The following is a 25,239-nucleotide window of genomic DNA, read 5'->3' on the forward strand; positions in this document are numbered from 1 at the left end:
GGCAGAACCTAGGATTGCTGCGTATCAGCTGCTACCCATGCCGCATTTTAGCTCCAAACATACAAGAACAGTAGAACAACAAACATACACGCAACCATATAAAACCAAAATGCTGAAATAAAACACACGATGTGACTGGGCTCACGCGGTGAGCAGCCAGAGATGACTGCGCTTTATAAAAAAGCCTGTGCACAGTGGTTATACATGACTGGAGTTCTAAATGCTAACCTATTTATTGCTGTATTTTTTCACTAAAATTAATGCATGCAAACAGTACGTTTGCTAATTTTATGAACTATTTTCCAGGTGAGACTGACTTCACCAGCAATGGAAAGTGTTGTGCTTCCCAGGAACAGTGAAACTTCTCTTCCCCCACATGCTGGATACCCTTTCAGTGCCTTGGTTTGGTCAGATGAACTGCCAGGACACACCTGTCCTTAGGGAAACACTTCCTGATGCCCCGACCCAGTCTCCTGTGCAGAACCCGCAAGGAGGTGACTCGGTGGGGACTCTCCTAAGGCCAGACTTTTGGTCGCATGCCGTTTTAAACACATCTCATTCAGAGACAGAGCTTGCACGCAGCAGTTTAATAAATCCTTAATAAATCCTTGGAAAACAAGGAGAACTGGCAACAAGTTTTCTGCATCAAATATCAGGAAAATCGGAACCATCTGTGTAGTGGCACAATACGATTCTTTTTATATTTTCCTGCACCGTAAATCTTTATCTTGGGTAGACTTTTCCGTTTAGCCTGCTTCTGTGGGAATTATCATTCTGATTTCTGTGTGTGCACTCCTGAAACCTCACTGCCTTGATGATTCCTCTGTATCTTATAGATATTTTAGCAGAATCAAAAAGTATCTGTCATTTAAATAGCTATGGTAATTTTTATAGTGATTTTGGGAAAAAACAAGCATAGAATAAATCCTTCTCTCACACTGAAGCATTCTGATAACAGTATATTTCCAATAAGATTATAAAGAATCGTAACAGGAAGAGCTCGATAAATTCAAAACACAAAGACTGTGTTTATGTGCATGGATGGATGTGTGAGCGTATGCAGGCGTCTGTTAACATTAGATTTCCAAAAGGAATTTAACCACAGCAACTGGAAAAGCATCTTCTAGACAATAAATGAAAACAGTATGAATGCATTTTCCCTCAGGAAGAGAAATTCTAATCAAATTCACATTTATATTTCTTCCTGCAAATATTATAGCTCTTTGAGATAATTTATAGCAAAACCTAGTAAAACTCAGTTAATAAAATAATAAAAAACACCATGCAGAATTTCTTTCCCTTTAAGCAAATTCTGAAAGGTCTTTTCTCTGCAAAAAAGCTGACAAAGACAAGCCTCTCCTCTTTTCCATTTACCAGCTTTCCAAATGGCACATCTGACTACCATAAAAACGCAAAAAGGCAGGGGAGGAGGGGGGCATTTAATTCAAGAGCAGTATAAAGTCCAGCTACCACTTTCCTGCTGTTTCACAGCATTTCATTATTTTGCTTAATAAGTTCATCTCCTCGAGAATTTTCTCTTCACCTTATATTATTAAAAGTAATAAGTTTTTCTGGATTGGGGGTTTTCCCAACAGAAAAACCAATTTATGTATGCCCTTCAATAATGACAGGAAAAGATTATTTCCCATTATATTGCACACTTTTCATATCACCACCACAGCTTATCATTCAATAAATGTTACTCTGCAACTTGTTCCTTTCCTCGAAGAAGTTTAATTTCTGCATTAACCTGTTTTTCCCAGCCAACGCCTTGCCAGAAAGCATCTCTACAGCAGCAAAATTAGTTTGTTAAAGAAACTGTTTAGAAATCTCTTGTCACTGATAATATTGTCTTCGGTTAATAAAAGCATATAAAGTCAGTTTACATTGTATTCACTCACACACATGCACGCAGACATAAGCACTCTTTCTTAATAACACATTTTATACTACGAATGCGTTCTTTTAGCGCCAAAGGTAAATTCCACATTTATTACCAATTATATCTCCAAAGCCTGTGTTAATGCAGCAAAGCCTCTCCCTCTGGCCGGCGGCTTGCACAGCCTGCACACGTGCTGGGCACAGGCACCTGGTCTGAGGTTGACCACAATGCTGCTCCCACTCGAGCAAGCCTACGGGAGCTCCTGGAGCTGCTGTGCAGCATGGGCAGATGTGGGCTGGGGAAGGGATGGGTGGGAAACAGCGCAGGGTCCACGCTGGCCTCCCCTAGACTACCGTGGGAAGCCAATGGAGGTGCATCTGGCTTGGTGTCATGTGCTCCGTAAGTTACAGCACCCACCAAAGCCAGCTCAGACCCCATCCCACCACTCATACCATGCCCTAACATTCCACCACCATCCCATCACATGTGCGCCCATCTCCAGGTGCATCTCACCTGCAGAAGGGCCAGCTGGAGAGGGGCCTAGAAACAAGCAGAGCATCTTAACGACGTGGTCTCCTTCCCTCAGGACACAGGCATGGAGACAGACCACTGGCAAAGACCTGCACTGGGTCTAAATGGGGTTTTCCAGTTGTCTGAGGACACAGGAGGTGCAATGGGGATTTAAGGCTTCCTAAGGTAACTCCCTCATCTCATTCCACTCTGGTGCACAGACGGATGCACGGGCAGCCCATCATAGGGTCTGCTCTAAGCTCCTCACTCCTGCCTACCTCCAAGGACACACCATGACCACAACCCGTCTGACACACTGGGTGTCCCGGGATGGGATTCTCCCCCTGCCCCATCCCTGCTCCCAGGAGGCTCCATCCCACCAGCTCCACTTCTCTCAGGACCATCCTCTCTCTCCGGCCAAGGAGGAGAAAAGCAGAATTTATCCCCTGGGCAAAGTCGGAAAAGATAGACATGTACACTGGGCAATGGCTCTAGATTTGTGCAGCTCCATGGAAGTTCATGGAGCTGTGCCAATCCCTGTCAACTTCAGATGGGAAGCCACCCTTCATGGACGTGATCATTTAAACATGTTCAAAGACCAAGCAGCAGCGGATGGATTAAGATCACGTGTGCTTTGAGGGAATGAAGCCACAGCTAGTCATGGGAGGAAGGTCAAAGAGCCTTCTTGGTGGATCTTCTTTTTTGAAAAAAATTAAGTAACTGTTAGCAAAGAGTAAGAGGAACGTGAGAGCAAAGGCCCATCATCTATTGTTCATATTATCACAGAAGTGAACATAGACAGACTTGTATGCTTCCTATTTTGAAACTGGTAGTCTTGTTTCCTTCTGAATAAACCTGTGTGGTTGATCTCTAGGAAGGCAGTGCAAATCACCTTGTTGCCAGTTTTCCAGTAGAAATCCCTAATGGCTCGCATCATAACTACTCCAACGGGGAGGGTGGCATTTACAACTTCTTTTCCTGTAGATGTCTTTATAAAATCAGAACCTTAAAGGAAGTAAAAAACATTACATTAGTTTCAGAAAAACCAATAAATCTGCGCAAATATTGTTCATGCACTCCAACTACGTCCTTATACCTTACAATTCTGAAGATCTCCTCCTCCTGCCCCCGTGGTACTGGAATTAACCCAGCTACGGGGTTAATTTAACCCATAGCTAACTTGAGGTTAATTTAACCTCAGCTATGGCTGAGGATAAAACAGGAGACTAAGATACCCCTTAAATTTCAGAGCAATTATAACATCCCAGGGTGGGGCCCAGCAAGCACCTCAGTGCTTAATTTTTTGCTCCAACTATCAGACCAACAATCTCGTCAAGACTATTTATATATATATATTTGTGGGGTGTGTATATATATATATATATATATCTACCTCTATCCATGTGTGCATGTATGAATTAATCACAATAAGGTAGATGATGTCCTCTGAAAAATGCTTGCATATAAATCAACATTTTAATATTATCACAAAGACCTTTTGGAATAAAAATTTTCATTAGGTTTTTAATCAAACTTTGTATCCATTTAGTCTCATATTTGACAGTAAGGTAACCTATCTTCTCTCACAGATGTTTAATGTGAAAAGAAAGAAATTCCATGGGTTTTTATTATATCAGCTGTATGATACTGCAAACAGTGGGAAAAAACTCATTTCTTATGTATTTTGTAATTGTAATATTGCAATTTAATGTATTTTAAGCCATGAACAAATACAATCCAAAAGCAAGGTCAAAAGCACTGGTGCTATTTAAAAAGCAGGGTTAATATCAGCTTATTTTTTTTATGCCTTCTCATTTGTGTACACTGCTGAGCTGTCCTACTGTACATCCCGAATTGTTGTGTAGTGGTTTTTATAAACACTTGCTGTTTTGGCTTGGCTTGAAACGAATCCTTCAACACAATATTCTGTTTATAAAGAGCTAAGAAAGTCTCCCCCATAAAAACGGTTGGCAGTGTCTGATCCTGCACTGACACAATACAATGACAAAACTTCTTTAACTGCATTAGGGCCTACTTCATCCCTGGGAACCTACTTCTTGGAAAAGGTGGGATCATTCATTACCAAAATTAATTGTGTGGAGAAGAGGGCTAACTCCAACATAGTGCAGTAATGCCTCGTTCACTTAAGTCAATTGGACCTGCATCTGCTTCCACTTCAAATCTGTAGAGTCTGTTTTTTTTCTCTTCTTTGAATGATGACGCCTCTACAACATCCTCTAAAGAGCAGTGTCACTCCTTGCTCAAAGCAGGGTGGCTTGACCACATTTGGCTGTGTACTGCAGAGCCCTGTGTCTCTGGTGATGGAAAACACACTTAGGTCTCAACCCGATGGGAAGCTGGGACAAAGCCAGGCATGTTTCTGCATCCAGTGATTCATGTGTGCTCCAGCTGTATCATCAACATGGAGCCTGGGTTTTCTCTGTAGGCTTCCAGCCTAGGTACTAACTCAGACCACTGGTGGTTAAATTGCACCATCATATGACAACTCCCTTTCTAAGTAGAAATGAACTCTCATGAACAAAGATCTAACCCCAGAGAAAATGCAATATGAAAAAGAGGCAATTAATAGTTATTCAGCTTTGCAAAGAACTGTGCCCATATGAGAGAACAGCTGAAGTACAACTTTGGAACTAGTCTCTTTCAGAGATGCACTACGGACATCCAACAGTCACATTAAACAAATAATAGCAGAAGTGAAACTTTAACACTGCCAAATTGTATTTTTAATTTCCCTTTTGAAATGTAGTGCTTAAAGTCCTTCAGCGCAATACTTTTTTTTCTAGTATAAGGTAAGTCAAAGCTTTTATAAGTCTTATAATTACAAGTCTCTATGGTACAGTTTCATTAAAAACTTTCATTAAACAACAGCTGCCCTTGTATATGGTCTTCTAATCAATTTGGTCAAACAGAATGACTTCTAATCAGCTGTTGATAAAAATAGAAGATGAAATTTTAATTCTAATAGATTAGCCACAAACTCAAGATAGTCTTCAAAATCCATCTAGCTCTATTCTCCAGTGGATTTAACGACTATTCAGCAACTCATTACTAAATAGAACAAGATGAACATTTTCCAGTTCATTAAAGAAATGTACTATGTATTTTTGCATTGTCCTCATGATTCGTTACAGGGAGTCTTAATTACAAGATAATGGATAATGGTTATTAAATGCAGACTCCAGTAATGAAGCTCTATTCATTTGCGAGCCTCAGAGACTGCAAAGAGGGGAAAATAAAATTACTAGCTTCAAAAGATTAACGGATCAAATTATTATTCAATTTTGAAAATCTCATTCAGACTTCATAGAAACAAGAAGAGATTAAAAACTAGTATTAGTACAAAAGTACTGCATTTATATATTTATTTTTAAATAATATCTTAAGGCTATTACCAGAATAATCAGCTTTAGATGTGATTATTAGGCAAACATACAGCCAATTTAGTAGCATCCTCTAACAATGGAAACAATGCATTTTTATTTCCTGTACAAATTCTATTTATGACACAAGAGCCGGCTAGCAGGATTCCATACAGGGCCTTGTAGAGCATGGAAGTTGTATGCTAGCAGAGAGCACTGGGATGCAAGGTATTATGAACGCTTGTATCTATTTCACTAATGAAAAGGGGGATTTAAAAGAAAAACCAACTGCTGCTTTAGAAAGCACGTCATTAAGAAGAGTTTACGCCAGCCTCGCAATAATAACAGAGCGTCATCAATTCTATTTCTTTTTCGTGTTTGTATAAACCAAAACCTAAGGAAAGGAATTCAAGAAGAGTTTCATCTCGAAATTTAGGGAATGGTTCAGAACCTGAAATTTACCTCCCATCCTCCCACCAGCTTTTCTTAAATGTAGACATGCATAAAACATGGCTAATGTCAAAATATATGCTGCATGGTTTCTTCCTTCCTTAGGATAGGTTACACAATTCAATCAAGTATTAAATCATTGACTTGAAAAAGAGCCTGTCAAGGTAGATTTCTATGACCAGCCAGGAAAAGGCCAAAGAAAAATGCAAGATTCGTCCAATGTGAAACCAAATCATGTTTTTCCAGGGAACTGAGTGCGACCCACTGAACCAGCAGTGAATGCAGGCAGCATCTTCTGCAACCCAGCCTCGCTGGCCACCTGCCTCAGAGGGCTTGTTGTGAACGTCCTAGACCATCTGCATGTGGCACATGACAGCACCGAGGCCCACGAAGCACAAACACATCCGCCTAATTTAATCAGAGATGGAAAGCTGAATAAGTCTTAGGATACTTGAACAGTACTGTGGGCCATCAAAAGCAACTCTTCTGACAGCCAGGCCACTTGGGTTGTAGCTGTATGTCTTGGGAAATTAGGCAGAGCATTTTAAGACATTAAATGCCCTCTTTTCTTGCTTTCTCACCCCTCTGCCACTGTAGGCCAGCAAAGGCTGTTCAAACTAAGCTGGCTGAATTTGCACATGGTAAAAATAAAGGCAATGTCTTCCTAGCTTGTTCTCTGAGTCAGTACCTGGAGATTAATATGAACTCCAATTCGTTATGTCAGTTTTCAGTATATATACAGCGTTAGCTACTGTGGCACCTGCACAGAGGTACAAGTGAGTTATAGAGAAGCCAGTAACTTAACAAAGGTCTCTCCAGAAGTATTTGTCAAAGCAGGAAATGAATATCCTGGTCTCCTGAGGGCCAGAACGGAGCTGCCACAACTGGCCCATCTCACTGCTATCCCCCATGTCATTTCAAAACACCACAAATGTCCCCAGTCCACGTAAAACAGAATCAGTCAGAGCAGGGCAACTGGAGAACGTTACTTAGAATGACAGCATCCAGGAAGCATGGTTCCATAATTAAGCAATAAGGAATAAGCATCATAACAATTGTAATCACAACCTTTTGGTTGTGAAGTGCCTCAAATGCCCTTGGGGAATGATTATCTCCTGATAGCTGTAGGCTCCGTGCTGCTGCCTTACTCTTAATAAAGAACAATATGCACTTGGCAATTTTAAACAATAGTTTGAAGACTATTGCAGAGGGACAATTACGTCATACTACTTTGTATGACCTACTTGTCATACATACTACTTTGTAGACCTTCTAGGAGCAGTGAGAAAACAACCTGTGGCTGAGGGGATCTTCCTAAACCCCTACTGCTCCTGCTGACATTTTAGCAATGGCAAAATATGTATTATCCACATATTCATATATTTTACGGTCCATGCAGTTCCAAGAGCAAGTCAACCTTTTATTTTAAGAGTACTTAAAATTAGGGTCTTAAAATGCACACACAAGTAGCTTGACTAGGAGCTACTAGCTTATCTGCCCTCTAAAAACGAAAAGCGGAACAAGACATAAAAGATAACAAAAGACGAATTCCCGTCAGTTGAGTCATCATAATTGTCCACTTACATGCTCTTATCCTATTCCAGCTGCAAGGTAAAACATATTTCCTCCTAGCCTGACTTGGCCATTGAGGAGGACAGAGAATACACAGCTGGGATGAGTCAGTTCAGCAGTTTTAACTGAGCAGTTTTAACTCCATCACAAATGGCTATACCACCAGACTGCTTGTTTAGATGGCCCCGTATGTTTCTGTGTATCTTAACTAGTGCTCTTGAAAAACCTGCCTTATCACTTAGTCTTTTGTGAACTGGATATTTTGTATCTCTTTATTGAAAAGTGACTGCATAAATGAATTTTTAAAAAAATCACAAATGGGGCTTCATGTCTCATGCCTGCTTACAAATAAGACCTTTCTAACGACCTATCCTATCATTTTAGCCCAGGCTTCAGGACTCAGAGGGGATGCTTCCTGCTCACCATCTCCAGTAATAGGCATTCTGCAGGCCAAATGATGCCCTTAGGAGCACTTATGCACACACACAAAGGGACAAGTTATTAAGTCCATACTTATGCAAAATTCCCTGCAGATGATGTCTGGAAGAATTCATCACTGCTGAATTATGCATAGCTTGCAAATGCACTATTATAGTGTCTACCACAGGTCTCCATAGGATACTATTACTTAATTAGTATTAGTTTCTTGGGTGTTCATTTAAAAGGCTCCTTTAGAAGGTTCAGAAGAAAGATCTACACCACCTTCTGCCACGGTGCTATACGGCATCAGCTCTTTTCATTTTTAGAGCACTTCTTCCAATACAGCGCATACTGTGCACGGTGAAAGAGATGATTAAATAAGTGACACGCGGCCCAGCCTTAGAGGCCCCAGCTGGAATCCCCAGCAGTGGTGGCTCGTGGCTTTAGGCTTCAAGCCACACTTAAGCACAGGAGGGGACGTGTTTCCATCCCCGCTCAAGTTCCTAGGCCCAAGCAGTGCTGGGACCCTCAATGGTGCAGGAGCAACTGAGACACCTGCGCGGTGCTGTAGCAGCCAGGCCTTGTCCTCTCCAAGGCGGGAGCAGCAGGCCCCTTCCCGAGAGCTACCAACAGGACCACATTGAACCTTAAGGAATCCTTGCATTGTTATGTCCTTGTTAAACCTCATGATTTTTTTACTAAGATTCTAATTTTTCTTCTTTCAAGCTGTGCACCACGTTTTACACCCAAGGGCTTTACAGCACATGACCTATATTAACCTTATTTCATTTTGCAGATGGTATTACTGAAACCAGTTAAGCAGTTTGCCTAATGACACACAACAAGCCAAGGAGAGAGAGAGAAAGAAAGAAGTTCATGCATCCTAACATCCACTCCTAACCTACTATAAATGGGAAAAAAATACACATTTCACCTTACTGTATCCCCTTAAAATGCTTTCTTCTTTACAGATTATTCTGTGTGGCTCCCTTGCCATGCAAAGGCAGCATTTAGCAGACACCAAGCAGGGGAACAGGGAAAGCTGAGCACTGTGCTCATGCTGGACATGTTGTGTCCAGCAGAGAGGAGAAACATGGCTTTCATATCATCACTTGGCCACTGAGAGCCACGAGTTGCTGCCAAGATGATCCTGGAGCAACATAAAGCTTGTCTTCTCCTTCCACATTAGATGCAGGCACATGGCCTCTTGGTACCAAGCCAGGTGTTCGTGCTAGGCTGGGTTGAAGAAACAAAATACCGTGGGACAAAATAAAATTCATTTGAAAATCTTATCCATTGGGCTTCTTTTGCAACTGATGCATCATTTGCTTGTCGCATTTAAAATAATCTAGACAACAATAAGCTATCACAAACTGTGACATAACTAAAACAGCTCCAATCCACATCAAGCTTCTCCTTGTTGTGGCATTCCTAGTTTTGGATGAATACATCTAAGATCTACCAGCAGTATGATTTGGAAGAAAATAATAAGTATATACAACTAGCTTCAAATCACAGCACAGCATGACATACTGCATATCATGCTTGAGCCTTCTTTGTTAATGCTGATGGCAACCCTGAAACAAATACGTTAACACTAAAACGCAGGTATGCTTATGTATTGTCTATTAACTTGTGATGAAATTATTCAAATTGAAGAAACAGCTCCTTAAAATGCACTTGGAGATACTCTATACTGAACAAAGCAAGTAGAAAATTAGTCTACTTTATCAAGATTAGAAGGTGCTGTGAATTTTAAGCATTTTTTAAAAAGATACATAATACAGCCAAAATCATGACACTTCAATGTCACTTTGAGTGTTTTCCAACCTTTCATGATAAAAGCAGCTTAAGATTCTGCTCTGACTCTAATGCAGAGGAAGGTAGGATAGATTTTTGCGATTTAAAAGCCATGTCTTAGGGGCATGGCCAGAAGCTGCCCAGCATCCAGCCTCCTCGTCGTGCGCACGACAGACGGCCGCCTGCCCCCTGCTCCCTCCATGCAAAAAGGCAGCTGGCACAGAGGCAGCTCCTACGGCTTTCCAGGACTGGGGAGACTTCCAGGATCAAAGGTGTTTCCCAACAGCACGTCGTGGCCAACGTCTTGCCTTCAGCCTTGCCTGAAATAAAGGTAAAGGGCCAGGTCTCCCTGGACCCTGGCTCATAGTTGTCCTTGTTGCCTCCTTGCTTTCATAACTGAGGCAGAACTGGTTCCCTACGGGCTTATGCAGAACTTACATGCTCCAGCTTGAGGCAGCTATGTGATTACTCAGAAAATGTTATATATTTAGTTTAATTTTTAGGATACTAAAAAGTCGCGGCACAGTCAACTTAGGAACAAAGAGATTCTCCTAGGGGCCACCTGGATGCATGTGCTGTGTCCCCTCCTGGTGCTGCTGCTGCCCTGGAAGGCGTCACCCACGCACACAGTGGCACATTGCAAGGCAAGGCTGTTAAAACAGCAAGCATCTCACAGGTTATTCTTTCCTTCTTAGATATGATTATCTTTCAAATGGCACCTTCCTTGCTGGCAGCAAACCCCTCAGAGCGTTTCCTTCCTCCTTCCCTTGCTTTATTGAGACCTGTTGCTGATAAATTCAGTAATACTCTTCTGGCATGAAAAGCTATTGAAAACTATTTAAAAAATCAAGAAAATCAAAAGGACCGTTAAGCACCATCAGAAATTGAGGGAAACTGAGAGAGAGGCACTTTAATATGCTGGGACATTGTCCCTCCAGTTGCCCTGGCCAACAGCCTACATCCTGATGTGGTGACAGACCATGACCATGGTGAGCATCTCAAACCTGGTGAGCCATCAGTCTGGTAATAATTGGAACTGACACAGGAAAGCACTTCTGCTTAGTCCACTGGCAAAATGAAGAGAGCATTTTAATCTTTAAATCCACAATTTATATGTAGATTTTACATTTTAAAAACCTACACTAAATATATATTATCATTTTGTGTTTTGGCACTTCACTCATTTTACTGAAACGGCATGAATGGAAGTATTTGAGTGTCAAACTCTTTGTGTTAGATGTAAAAATCCTCCCAGGTATTTAATGGAGAGTTATTGGATGTCACTGTTCATTGAGACAGTTCATTTAATGTCTTTCTTACAGAAAAAAAAATCTCTTAAGTTTGTAGTTCTATATAAAAATATTTAAGAAGAGCCTCACTTTGATAACAACTGCTTCCTTCATCCACATTTGTATGTTCTGAAACAGAAATGGCCAAGCAAAATGTTACGCTGCTTTTCCTGGACTGCTACTTGGCAGACCTGCAGCTGTGGGGATGATGTTGTCATCACACCAGGAAACACCATCCCTTGCTCTGTCTTTTGGTGGTTCCCAGCTTCTTACAGAGGTGGCACAAGGTTGCAATACTGCCTTTCCACTTAGTCTCGATCCCAAGCTCATATACAACAAAGCTGCCCAAGCTGTAAGTAAGTAATGTACTTTTGTAGCCATCTTCTGTAAAGTGCTTCAAGGCCCCCTGACATTAGTCCAAAGCAAAAATGGAATTGTCTCCATTTAACTACCTGCTTTTTAAAACTTGCTGCAATCAAAATGACAGAGTTAAACAAAATGGTTACTAGTAACAGGAGACAGTTTTTAGTCCATGAGCTAAAATATGTGCACGTGTGTGCACAGAGTTCAGAAATACAAGATGATATTACAAGCCGTTTGCTTCTCCCAGCGTGACTTTCTAAAGCAGGAGAGTTTGTGAGAAGCCATATCGGGTGAATTAGCAAGAATTAAAATGAGTAAAATCCAGTGCAGTCAAAGAGAAAATTCCCATTGACTTGAAATGGAAACTGCATTCAGCCCTAAAAAGATAAAATTATTTAGCAACTTTATTAAAACAGTTCATCATCATAATTAAAATCCAAGTGCCTACAAAAAAAGTAGCACAAGAAAGGTAATTATTTATGAGGAGATTTTAAAAAGCCATTTATTGTGAATTTGGGAGAGAAAAAGTCTGAAAGACTTGGTAGTAAAAAGGGATTGTTTATTCATAAAACTTACTTTGGTCTTGCATAGCACTAAGAATCCCTAACATCTGCTCAATGGCAGCTGTAAGTAACATTAGGAACACTCAGCCAATTTATATTTTTCCTTTGTATTAAAAAGTAAACAGGTCTTTTTCAATTATTCACTAGTAAATTAACATAAAATCAGTGCTGTAGCAACTCACATTTTCTGGAAACGAGCTTGCAAGCTTTGTATCATCAGGATGATCTAAATCCTTTCTACGTTTCACTGACTACTTTGCTCTTTATGTGTTGTCCCACCTAATTTAGCAAATGAAAACGTAGAAAACCTACATGCCATATCAGAGTCGTGGCCATGAATAATACAAAATGCATCCCTGATGCCTCCAATACCAGATTAGCAGCCTCCTTCCAACTGGAACTGTTTCTGATCTTAACTTCCCTTTGCCTGCCACCATTTAAATGTTCCTGTGAAATAATCTATGCTCCTCTCTCGCTTTGGTCTTTCACGTAGCACATATCACACAATAACCTCAACTACGGAACTCTCCTCTGAATTATTTCTAATTAGTGACATGGAGCAATGATACTAATTAATAATTCTTTGTTCTCATTTTTAGCATTTCCACGCGGAGACTGCAAAGTGCTCTGCATGTTCTGCTGCAGCATTAGCGTTCTTAAATGGTGCAAAAGGCACAGGAACCCCTTAAACCTGACAAAGCTCCCCTTTACTCCTCTGTTACATATTTTTGCTTATTTTCTTGAACATGTTGCAGAAAAATACATTCCTTTCTTCGCAAGTTTCTCTCATGCATTCGCTTTTACTTCTCAGTAAGTTAAAAAGCACTAAGCAGCTCTACTTATTTTACTAGGACTTTTTGGTTTTAAGAAACAAAAGAGCATTTCTGCAGTCCATTCTGAAGATGGCTGGTGTAAACCTGGAGAGCTGTGTTTCTACCACGGGTTCTGGAAATGGCATAGTTACCCCAACACAGGGTCCATTCAGGAAGAGTTTACCCCAAAGCTACAACAAAACTGCACCTGGTAACCAAGCATATTACTCTGAAGCTAGAGTCGGTTACATCCACAGAAGCTGCTAACATTAATACTTGATGGCTCTATGACCCTAAGCAGCTAACTATAGCTGCACATGCATGGCATCTTGTTATCAAAGCTCCACATGAAAATACTCCTCTTCCTCTTGCTGGGGACTAAAGTTCAGGAGAACCGTGGCCCACCCTGGCATGATGCCCCACCAGGCTGTTTCTCGTCCAAGGGCCTGGATTCGGTTTCAAAGCTCCTTTCTTTTGTGTGTGTGTGTGCAAAGCTTTGTGCTTCCTTTGAGCTCTCTACACGTCCATTTTCCAAGACCAGTGGGAAGGAGACTTTTGAAGATACAAGATTCACCATTTTGTGTTGCATAATTTAAAGCTAATGTCGCTGCACAGAATACAGAGTGCTGCTATCTGTTTGCCTTTTGGTCCATTAGAGACCAATTAACCAATCTTCTTGATAAACTACAAAACTTTACCTCTGTGATGTTTGGACTAGGCTGAGAAGTTGGACATAGGATTGGTGGTGTCACTGCAAAGACGACAGAACGAAGACTTTTTCTTACAAGAAAAGTCATAGCATCATCAAGGAGGATGTTTTTCTACATTTTCAATTTACTGTGAAATCCATTGCAGCTGTACACTACAGGGAAAGTCACTTTACAGCACAAATGCTAGAGGGGGGAAAAAAACATCAAAGGGGCAGATGACAATCAGGAGTCAGATCCCTGCTGAATTGCCAGGAAGGCTGCGGACTTTGCTGTTATCTTTGTCTTTGAAAAATCTCCTTAAAAGTAAAAGTATTACAGACAACTTTAGGAAAGGCATTGTGGGCTGACGGCTATAAATTAGGCATGGTTAGAAACGACTGATGCTGAAATTAAAAACAAGCATTTCAGAAATAGAATACTATAATATGTAATAATATAATAATATATATAAAAGAGGAATATTCCCCAGGTACTGAAATTCCAAAATGAAGTTTCCAAGATGGGAATGCTTTGCTGGTCTTTCAACATCTTCTCGGTCCTGCTTGCACTATATTAATATGAATCTACAGGAACTGAGAAAGCCTGGGAGTTATAGGCTTTAAGTAACCCAGGTACCCACCAAGGTCTCTTTGCAACTCACCAAATGCACTCCAAATAAGCACACAGGCAAGCTGGAAAAAGCCAGAGGCCTCCTTTGGAACATTACTGAAAGAAACACATTCACGAAGAATAGTCCTATCTCCTTTGGCCATATCCTGAGAGAAGAAATCTTTAACTAAGATTAACTAAGAAGACCTTTGAAATTCCACTTAAAAACTTACATTTTTGAGGAAGGGAAAATGCTAAATACGAGCTGAAATGTTTGGATCTGAACAGTCTTGTTCAGCTTAGAGAGACTACATACACAGATAAAGTGGTCCTGGGAATGTGTTTGTCATAACCCTGCAGTTAGCTTGAGTATTCCACCCATTTTCCTGCTCTTGATGAAGTCATGCTTAGAGATACAGTGTCAGCATGAGGTAATCTGTAGGATGTAATCTGTTAAAAGGTAATGGATATTACTATTTGGATGTTGGTGTGTAATCTGTAGGATGTAATCTGTCAAAAGGTAATGGGTATTACTATTTGGATGTTGGTGTGTTTGAAGATGAAGCTTCTTGGATAAGGAAATTATTCAAAATTCCCTTATGACTAACTTCTTGTTTCATCCGATTAATTTTTGCCCCACTTTCATGTCTCTCCTTTATGTGTATGTCCATTTCTTGTCACCTTTTTTTTTATTTATTTTTCATGGCACTTCTTATGTACCTTATAAGTAAATAGGTTTATTTGAATGACTGTCCATGGTGTTTGAGAACTGCTCATTGATGTTCAAGATCACACGTTCCTAATGTATTTTTCCATTCTTTCTCTTTAGGAGTCTAATTCTACATTCTGATATCTTAGGAATACATCTTCAAAATAATTTCAGATCAGATAAGCGTGATCACAAGGCCTTGCCACCTTAAGAAGCAACAACAACAACAAAAATCCCAGGACCTACAACCCCAAAATCAGGCTTTGTTTGTTTCTACATCTATATCACGGCTCTGTTAAGGGACTATATTTCCAGCTACTGCTCCTACTTGCAATCTCTTAAAAGATACTTTAATATTTCATGAGCCTATTTTGTATAATTGATAGGTACAGTAAATTAAATATTTATTTCTATTTTTCACTTGTTTAGTAGAATTTAACACCTGCTGCTAACATAATAAAAAAACAACCCGAAATATCAGAGAAATAAATAGTACCCTGTACATCTATTGATTTTACATAATATTTCCACATTTTAAAATTACATTCTCTCAAACCATTACCTTCAATGCAGGAGCTTCACAGAGGCTTAGTTTCTTGCTATGAAGCTGTGTTATTTTGATGGCATGTTTGACTAGAACTACTCACTGTGCAATGATTTCTGAGTCGGAGGCAATGTGAAACTTTGAAAGTTTTAACTCAAATTCCAACAAATTATTTAACATAGAAACAAGGTTTCATTCATGAGGAAAATTAACGCAACAGGGGTGCTTTCTCGGCTCTCTGCATCAGTTGCCATAAATTGAAAGTATACCATTTAGATACTCCTTAATTAACATGCTTTGCTAAGATCCTGAAAATCAGCAAAAGCAAACTGCTATCCAGGCATTTAGAGAGTCGGTTAATAGAAGGCTGACCCCTCCCAACAGTATGCCGCACTGTCAGTACAAGGCTAATCACCACAATCTACTAATTTACAGCCAGTTTCAAAGGTTGAAGTGTAAAGAATGGCCACTTTCTCACAGATCAAGTAACAGAAGCCTGTGCAGTTCAGGGTTTAAACTGTTATGACAAGCCACAGCCCTATGGAGCCTAAAGTGCTTGGTAACTCTTTGAATACAAGTATAAAGGGTAACGTGTTGTATGATCCTTACTTAGCCTGTTGCCTATCTCATGGCCTGTCCTGTCTGCACTGCTGCACCGGCAAGTCTCACTCAGTAGCGCTCACCAACACATTCCCAGGCTTTCTCTTGCTCAATTTGCTGATGTGGACTGTAACGGGATGCATCCCATCCCTGCACACAAATAAGGAAAATATATTTCTGCTTACCCCTTAATTTACCAGACCTTGGACAGCCTTTATAAAGTTGACATTGCACAGATTTTATACGTGAAAAGTCAGGAAGTTTAACCAAGGTGTCAAAGGTGACAGCAAGCCCGGGGCCACTCTGCCATCTCAGACAATCCTATCCATCTTCTCCTTTCCTGGCCTAACTTGGCACTTCTGTTTCTTGAGAGCTGCTTGGAGAGCGCATCGCTCCTGCTTGCAAGTCAGGGTGAGAGGTGGGAGTGTCAAGAAATGCAGTGGATGTCGCACAACCAAATATACAGGCAAAGAACAGACAGATGTCATCGGTTTCACATCCCTATCTCTTCTGCGACTTGAACAGAGGCTCTACGTTGTTGTTTTCTAATTATGGTAGGACATCATTAACAGAATAAGCTTTCCACAAAATTAGCAAACTTAATGAGTCACCAAGCACCCCGGTATGACGAACATGAGCTACCCCCGGCAACTGTCTCCCCGCAGATATGACTGTACGGGCTAGCTAGCGCACAGTTCAGCAAGCACATAAATAAATGCATAGCAAAACGTGGCATCGCATACATGTCTGCGTTTCTAACTTAACAAAGTGCAAACAAATGAGATTTTACTGTATACCCTCTAACTCTGTTTTCCCCTCACAGTGTGTCTGCATTTTTCAACATTTCTGTTTCTCTTCTGCATTACTTCAGTCCTCTCCTTACCCATACAGGCTTCTGCTGCTCTTTTGACTCTACCGAGAAGACTTTTCATTAGACCCTGCCCCAGTGTTTCTTAACCACTTTCCACTCCTTCGCTTCCGATTCCCTGTACATACATTATTGAATTCCAGACAGATTGTTAAGTCTCTCTTTGCATTCCTTCAAGGTCTGCTTTATTCGAGCCCAGTATTTTTTGTGTTACTGCTCTTTGTATGGACCTTCATCAGTAATTCAAGCCCGAGGATGGAGTGATTGGATCATTAGAACTTTTCAGCGCCAACCTTATCTATCATGCCTACATTATTTCTAATGATTAGCTGCAGTATCACTGTTAAGCTTGTAGGCAATTACATCATTTACAGGGAGCAGCCTTGTACTGCCTTACTGAACATGCAGCTATCTGCATTCTTATCCTGTTGGGGTTTTTTTTTCCACTTTGTACAAGAATAAATTAAAAGTTACTTGTTCCTGTACAGACCGATTATATATAAGCTTTCTATTTTGTCAAGAACATTTTTGACCTGATTCCTAATCCAAAATGTATTCCATAATATCAATATTTTCAGATAGAACATGTTGCTCTGACCCACCCCACATCTTGCTTTTCCACAGCCCACATCTTCATCTTGTTTCCTGCTCACTGCTCGCACTGAACTTTCAGTGATCTTAATTTGAGTTTCTGCGCGTGCAGAACAAGTGCAGACTGTGCAGAATGTGAGACATCTGCTGCAGCAGAGAGAAGAGTTATCAACTACTAATATAATTCCACAGAATTACTGTCCTGATGAGCCTCTTATAACCGCCACACTGTAACCACTTCTACATGTCCAAGAAAGCAACCACAGCTACATTCCCAAAACTACATACAGAGCTACATCTGCCTGATGCAAAGTGCTGAAGGAGTAAAAATTCTGCGAGTTCAAAGGCATCTAAAAATTCCGAAGGAATGGGCTGATCTTAGGACAAATGAGGTATTGTCTGTCTACCAACAGGCAGAAGAAAGCTGACATAAACATCGTATTATGCGCTCTCCGTGAACTGACAGGATTTCAGAAATGTGCTGATGCCTGTGCTAGATTTAAACTGCACTACCAGATGATCACAGTCTAGCAAAACCTGGGATTATACTTTGCCACCCTCTAGCACTGGTGGAATAGCTCTGTCCCTGCCCTGCGCTTTGCTCTGGGCAGAAAGGCAGCAAGAGGCAGGAACACACTGCATGTCCCAACTGCCATGGTCCCATCTACCGTTTCCCGTTGGCGAGCACGGCTTGGCCAAGGTGGGACAGCAAGCTGTCTGCGTCGCTCCTTAGACTCACGTCAGCAACAACTGCATGGGCAGGAGAGAGGAGATGGCCTCCAGGCTGGGCCTCAGGAGACCCGCCGGAGATCAAGACTAAGGACCTACTGCTTGGTGCCCAGCCCTGTAGTGGTAAGTGTAAGATCATCTCCAGGCCAGAGTTTAACATCTTGAAAAACAATCATAACCACGGACCCCTAATTGTGTAAAGGAACTGACAACTTTAGCTTGCTCTGCTTATGAATTTTGACAACCTTACATTGCCCTTAGCTTCTGACTGTCTGGTTATAGTGCAAGTGGCACCCTTAACAGATAAACTCAAAAACTCAATACCGTTGTTTGCATTTCATACATATAAGATGAGACACAAATTAGAATTAGCATTTTATATCTGTTACCAAGCCTCTTCCCTTATTTGGAACATTTGGAAATGTTCTGGATTCTTAACAACTGACTTATTAGTGTCAAATTCCAGTTAAAAGCATTGGCATACAATAAGTCAGGAACCTAGAACTTCTGATTTTGGTTTGATTTGTCTGTTACAATCTTTGCCTTGTATTTCACTGGGTTATTTATTCTGTTTTTTTTTTTTTTATTCTGCTAATGTCTGTATACACTTTGAAGATGTAAAGTGCCATCTAAGTGCCAGGAATTATTACTTATTTAGTAATTCTGTTTCCTGCATTAGTAGCATCTACACAAAGCATGCCCTAGCTTTTCAGTCAAATTTGCTAGTTTGGTCTCCTCTCTTCTTTTAAATTTTTCATACAATGTTTTTTTGGTAGAATTCCTGCTTTGGATCACAGCAGTCCACATCGAACAACAGATAATGTATTCCTGACACTCTGGCAGCTGCTAGCATGCTTACAGCCATACCATCTAACCCTATTCGAAACACACCTTCGCAAGACAGTGCTCAAAACAACAGCTACAGGACCTTATTTGCAAAAAAAAAACCACCCAAACAACAACAAAACATCAACAAGAAACAAGGATAAGGTTCAGAAATAGAATGACCAGGAGCCCCAACGCACCTTCTGCTTTCAAAGGCAGGACTGAATACTGCAGTCCACAGCCAACATACGTCTCTCTGGATCCTGGGCAAGGCCAACCTGCTTGTGATTTCAGGTTTTGGAAGGGCTTTCTGTGAAATGGCTAAGCGTATATTAACTGGAACCATTCTCGTAAGCCGTTATGAGGCCTTGAAAGACTGAGAGCGCTGTCTCCTGAGAACTGAGATGGAGCTTTTCTTCCCCATTTGGCTAGATTATTTCTGTTCACTTTGGAACAAACAGTATCAAAGCATCCAAAAAAAAAAATAAATGCCTGCTTGCATATTTCATGTGTTTTAATTTTATCCTTCCAGCCTATCAGCATCAGAGACCTTGTTACCTCAGCCATCTTTTGCTGCTTTTCACTTTTTTTTTTGTATGTGTGTGCGTTTTAGAGACTCTAGATATTAGGGTTACTTATCATTAACTCATCCCTTTTCTAAACTCGATTTTATGCAAAGTCACCCACATCTCTCCTGATACTTTTTTCCCCCTCTTAAAAGTTTATCAGCTTCCCCTTCCTTATGTGGTTTCTTTGCAGGTTCTGATATTTGTGACTATATTTATGTATGTGTGTATATATACATACATATATGAGAGAGAGTCACAAATATCATATGTATGCACACACACATAGACACAGAGTTGGCTTCCCTGTCAGAAAAAAAAAATGTATACAAGATCTGTCTTTTAAAGACCGAGGATGGAGTAAACCGGTGCAGTTCCCACTGGTGCGGGGCAGTGAGGCACTGCCCTACTGGTGTTCCTTCAGATTCTGTTTTGCAAGAGATTGAAAAGCCACAGATTTGAATCTCTCCTGCAGAAACAGCCTGACTCACACAGGTATACCCAACAGATGTGGAAAACCACTCATTAGTTTGTCCTCCGCAGCCTCTGGAAGCTGCCTGGGAGATCCAGAGGCTCAGCAGAGCTCTACCCAACTCCCCTTGAAGCCTTCATGAAGCTCAAGAAACGGCCGCACACATAAGCAGACAACAAGACCAAATTCCTGACTCCTTGCGCAAACAGCGAATTTCCCAAAGACAACAGAGCCACGCAGCCTCTGCCATAACACCCTCCTTAGTGCTGCAAGGACCGCTCCAGACGGCTGACTCACCGCCCTTGGAGGCCTACCAGCCTCTTCTTCAGCCTCCGCTTCAGCAGAGCAACGAAAAGAAAAACAGGTTCTTGGATATTCCGCAGGAATTCTTAGCACGTCAGTTGAGCCTGCAGAGGTGTGGTTAAAAGCATTTAAGAGAAGCGGGTGCCGATCCCCGCAGCGATGCCTCCCTGCCTCTGTATTGCTCTAGGGAGGGAGGAAGGAGCAGGCATGGCGCTTTGGAGATACCATTGCAGACACAGGAGAAGCCAAGAGCCACCACTTCAAACAGAAGCAAATGATTATCTTGCTTCCCTGTGAAGCAACACTCTTCCCCCGGTTCTTGCCGGGGCAAGCATTAGCGTCTTGCACACAGACATGTTGTACAAGGCAGGGGTGCACAGCAGCGTTCCTGCCACCGGCCTCCTCCTCCAGCGCGCCGCAGGCATCCAGCTACACCGACACAACCGCACGCAGCAGAAGGCTGTCAGCCACGTTGCAAGATGCTGAGCATTCGGAAAACACAACCAACTAATCAAAACAAAACACAATTACCCCATTTCCGGAGTGATTTTCAACTGCATTACTTTGAAAGCAGATGTGAAAGCACAACTGAAGGAACGGCAAAATTTGAAGCAAGGGCAGGGACAAGTGGCCAGAGGCAGCAAAACTCCTAAAGCCAAATTTGCCACTGAAGCCAATTGACTGTGTGACTGATTTCCTCATAAACCTAATCACTAGAGCCAAGCTTATCTCAGGCGTTGCTCTTTTGTATCCTAATAAATGCTGCTGGGACCTGCCATATTTGCCAAGCTAACTTTCTTTCAAATCATGACATCAATTGAAAAAAAAAATAGTATTTAAATGCACAATACTAACTTGCTTTCCCTCCAAAATGCTATAAATACGCAGATAAAACAAACTTGAGCTGGAATTTGAGGGTCTCAGCAATCCTGAGAAGTCAGAGGCTGCAAATACAGATGCTAAGTACACACAGGTAGGGCATTAACAAATTCTTTTTTACACCTACCCAAAAAGAAAAAGAAAGATACCACAATAAGGAAATTATGGCACGTATTCATATGAGTAAGTATCTTATAAAGTGAATAACTATGCAATGAAAATCATTAACAATAGAGCCATCTGCTGTACTGCAATAAAACTACACCAGTAGGAAATCTGAAAATGTTATAACTCATTACAAGTTGAATTTTTCACTATTTCATATTACAGAATGTGATCATAATGATTACCGTGTCATTTTAAAAGACTGGGTAACTTTCCTCTTTCAATTAAAAGCAATCTTTGCTGGCATAATAATGTTCCTTTATATCTAATGATACTAACTGACTTAGTAGCTGAACATGTAAAAAACACAAGATACCTCCCATTACATTTGAAGTAGATAAGCACAGTATGGTGTAAGGAGACAAGGAGGTCAGCAGCAAGTCGAATATTTATTTTAATAAGAACAACTGAGACTTGGGTGGCTTTTTCATGCATTAAAGAAAAAGCATTTCCAGGTTAGAGGACTTTACAATGGAAAAAATGAACACAAAAAAAGATAGAACATTTAGAGTTCCCACCAACCCACTGGTTCTGAGCACATAATTACATTTCCCTCTGTTAATATACTTGAAGTCTCTCTCTTCTTTTAGGCATGATGGATGAAGCAGATATGTATAGAAGTTGTTTAGTCTATTTCTAGTCCATGCCTTAGAAATGGCATTAATCTACAACCCTAGAAATCTTGGTTAACCTAGAGAAACTTGTACCAGGGTAGGTCCTAAACTGCAGAGGGAATATAGTACTATACATCCAACCTCATGTAGGTTCTGCATCACATTCAGAGTCTGCATGGCTATAACTACGCAAAGAAGTAATACCTACAAACTACAGGCAGCTCCTAAAAAATCCTCCCTCCTCATAGGAATGTTTTTCTTCAGCTAAAAGATTCAGAATAAAATACAGGCTCCTAAACATCATGTTAGAATTAACTTAGTTTTCAGAAATGGGAAAGATTGAACACTTTTTGATGCAACCATTGACAGTGGTACTGACTGTCACTGCTTTTGAACACACCAGTTAGAGTCCCTTATAACCCAGCTGAATTTAGCACCCACCCAATGGGTGGTGCTCTCCCTCTTGCTGCCTTTCCAGTAGAACTGAGTTCCCAAATCACATCTCACTGATGTGGTTAGGGATCACAGAACATGAACAAGAGTTGTTGGGATGAATCTTCACAGGGCGGTTCTTCAGCCACTCACTAAAATCACATCTGCATGCTTTCCAGAACTGCCTAGATATGTCTGCCCCAAATGTATGTGTCCCTGATAAATATGCCATGAATCAGATGTTTAACAACAAAAATTATTTGTTCCTACAATTTTTGTCATTAAGTATTTTTAAGTGTTATTTAACATTTCATGCAGTTCTTCTAGGTTATACAAAACAAGTGACATCTTGGTACAACACCTGCAACTTCAGTAATTGCTGCATAATAGTTTTTGCAAAAATAGTTTGCAAAATATTTTATGCAAACTTTTGCGACTAGAATTTTTTAAGCTTCATAATAATATAGCGAAGAAACTTCTTAGCTTAAAAAAAAAAAAGAGAGAGAAAGAGAGAAAAGTATATATTTACCTGCCATCATAGCTATCATACTGGCTTTGTAGACATTACCAAGGGACCCTAGTTCACCCGTTGATAAGATTGTTTTCATATGAGCATCTCCACAGGCCTCACGACACTGACGGATCTCCTCATACAGTTCTGTGGATAAAAGCATTTGAAAATGATCAAAGTTGTCTGAGAAACATTTTCAAGCATGGCCGTAATTTCCACTTCTGGATTAATTTCCAGTCTTACAATTAGTCATAACACTCAAGAACTTAAGTTTCCCAAGTTCAATAAATTGCATGACTGTAGATAATTAACAATGCCACACAGTTTCAGACTTAACTTAATAGCTATTAACATCATTCCTCTCAAAAACTAAGGATGTGCACAATATGCCAAAAACTCATGAATATGTCAGCAGTAAAAATACTACGATATTTAGGCTTTTGCAGTATATTTCCAATATTGATTTTGAAGCAGCTTTTTCTGCAATAAATACATTAGGAAATTGAATCAGTGCTCAGGGACGGTTAAGTTTTCCTATATACATCATGTCACCAATCTTTCTGTTGCCTTCAGCCATATTTGTCAAAGGCTAAGTCTAAAAAAACATCGCAGACAGGATCCACTGCAGGTGTCCTGACACGTCACCTAGCTTCCAGCTGCCACTGTGGAGGGTCCATGCGCCCCACTTAGGTCTCTCAGTACCAGCAGGCTCCCTTGGGACGTCTGAACTAGATGCTCGTTGCTTAGGCACCTGAATCCCATGATCTTCCATTTCCAGAAAATAAGAATTTCCTGAAAATTGGCAGCTTGACGGACATGGGCTACTAATATTCCCACAGAGGGGAGACCAAAACCTGAGGTTGCACCTTATTGACCAGGCACTCCTCCCCATGGATTTATAAACCAGCTCAAGCTGCTGCAGAGCTCGTGGGGTTACATGGGATGTGGAGCAGTACAGAGAGACCTGAAAGGGTTCAGAAAAGCAAACCCCACAGCAGGATCACTCAGTGGAAGACAGAGAGAAACCAGCAGCCAGAAACTAGGTCGGCTCAGCTCAGCTTGATGTGGGACTACAGCTCTCAAACCTGGACTTGGCCCTAGGTCTGCAAGACTTTTGGTTGCTTTTCTCACTCGGTTGCATTATAGTCCAAATTTGTCCTTAGCTGACATACGCAGTTCTCAGCAAAGCTGCTGGGATCCACCAGCATCCCAGGGCAGAACAGGACTCTCACTTGTGATCCACATGCTCACCAAGAACACTGGCTGTAATTTAGGAAGGAAATTTGTCCATGCCATCATATTTGCAAGCATTGCCATTCATTGGTTTTCCAACAAGGAGCTGGAAAATAATACAATGTCAGATGCTGGCCACCTAGAGATGAATAAAACTCATCCAGAGTTAACAATATGGAGAAAAGTAGCAGATTTTACAGAGTACAGTGAACATTTATGGAGTGCAAATAAAAAAGACACAAAATAAACAAACAGAATCCCTTATAAGAGGGTCCTTTTCATAGACTGTACTCGCTCTTTAAATACTAAGTTGAAAAGTTAATTTACAGAAGCTTTTAACATGCTTTTCATGCTAGAAATGTCCAGAATACGGCTATGTGAGACTAAACTTACTCAGAAGTGCAACCAGCTTCCTTTTCCTTTCAGTCCTCAAAGGAGACCTGGAAACATCCAGGAGGACTGGTCAGGCTGCTGTACAGCTGCACCTCCCCTCCAGCCATGGTAGCACTGAAGCCTATTGACGCCACCAGCACATCCAGCAGCTGGGACCGGGATCACTGAGGTGCTCCTCGGAGACATATTATGCCCATCAGCAGACAAAGGGCTAATACACTTAGCAAGTCCCTTTATAGACTCTGGTCTTCACCTTGTTTCTCACTGTGCACCCAAAGTGTGAATTAATCAGTACTAGCATGCAGCCTAACATGTTTTATTGATCAATTGATGATACTCCAGGAACCTTCAAGATCAAATCAAGACTCATAAAAGAAATACAAAGAACTTGTGCTATTTTGCTCACGCATTTGATAACACTGCTCATGTTAAACCCAAATGCAATCTCTTTTCATGGAGTTGTATT

The 25,239-nt window shown here is 40.9% G+C and overlaps 1 protein-coding gene across 1 annotated transcript in view; it reads right to left on the reverse strand.

Annotated features, from left to right (window-relative positions):
• The window catches only part of DERA (deoxyribose-phosphate aldolase), a 45,761-nt gene that overhangs the window by 2,670 nt on the left and 17,852 nt on the right, over nucleotides 1-25,239 (reverse strand). Inside the window, exons 6-7 of the mRNA XM_010214307.2 lie at nucleotides 23,166-23,294; nucleotides 3,285-3,397 (exon numbers count right to left, since the gene is read on the reverse strand). Coding sequence (XP_010212609.1) covers nucleotides 3,285-3,397; nucleotides 23,166-23,294 — 242 coding nt within the window. The remainder of the gene's footprint in view (nucleotides 1-3,284; nucleotides 3,398-23,165; nucleotides 23,295-25,239) is intronic.

The sequence above is a fragment of the Tinamus guttatus genome, unplaced genomic scaffold (genome assembly GCF_059628265.1).
Source record: "Tinamus guttatus ecotype Peru unplaced genomic scaffold, ASM5962826v1 Tinamus_guttatus_pri_ptg000308l, whole genome shotgun sequence".
Lineage (NCBI taxonomy): Eukaryota > Metazoa > Chordata > Aves > Tinamiformes > Tinamidae > Tinamus > Tinamus guttatus.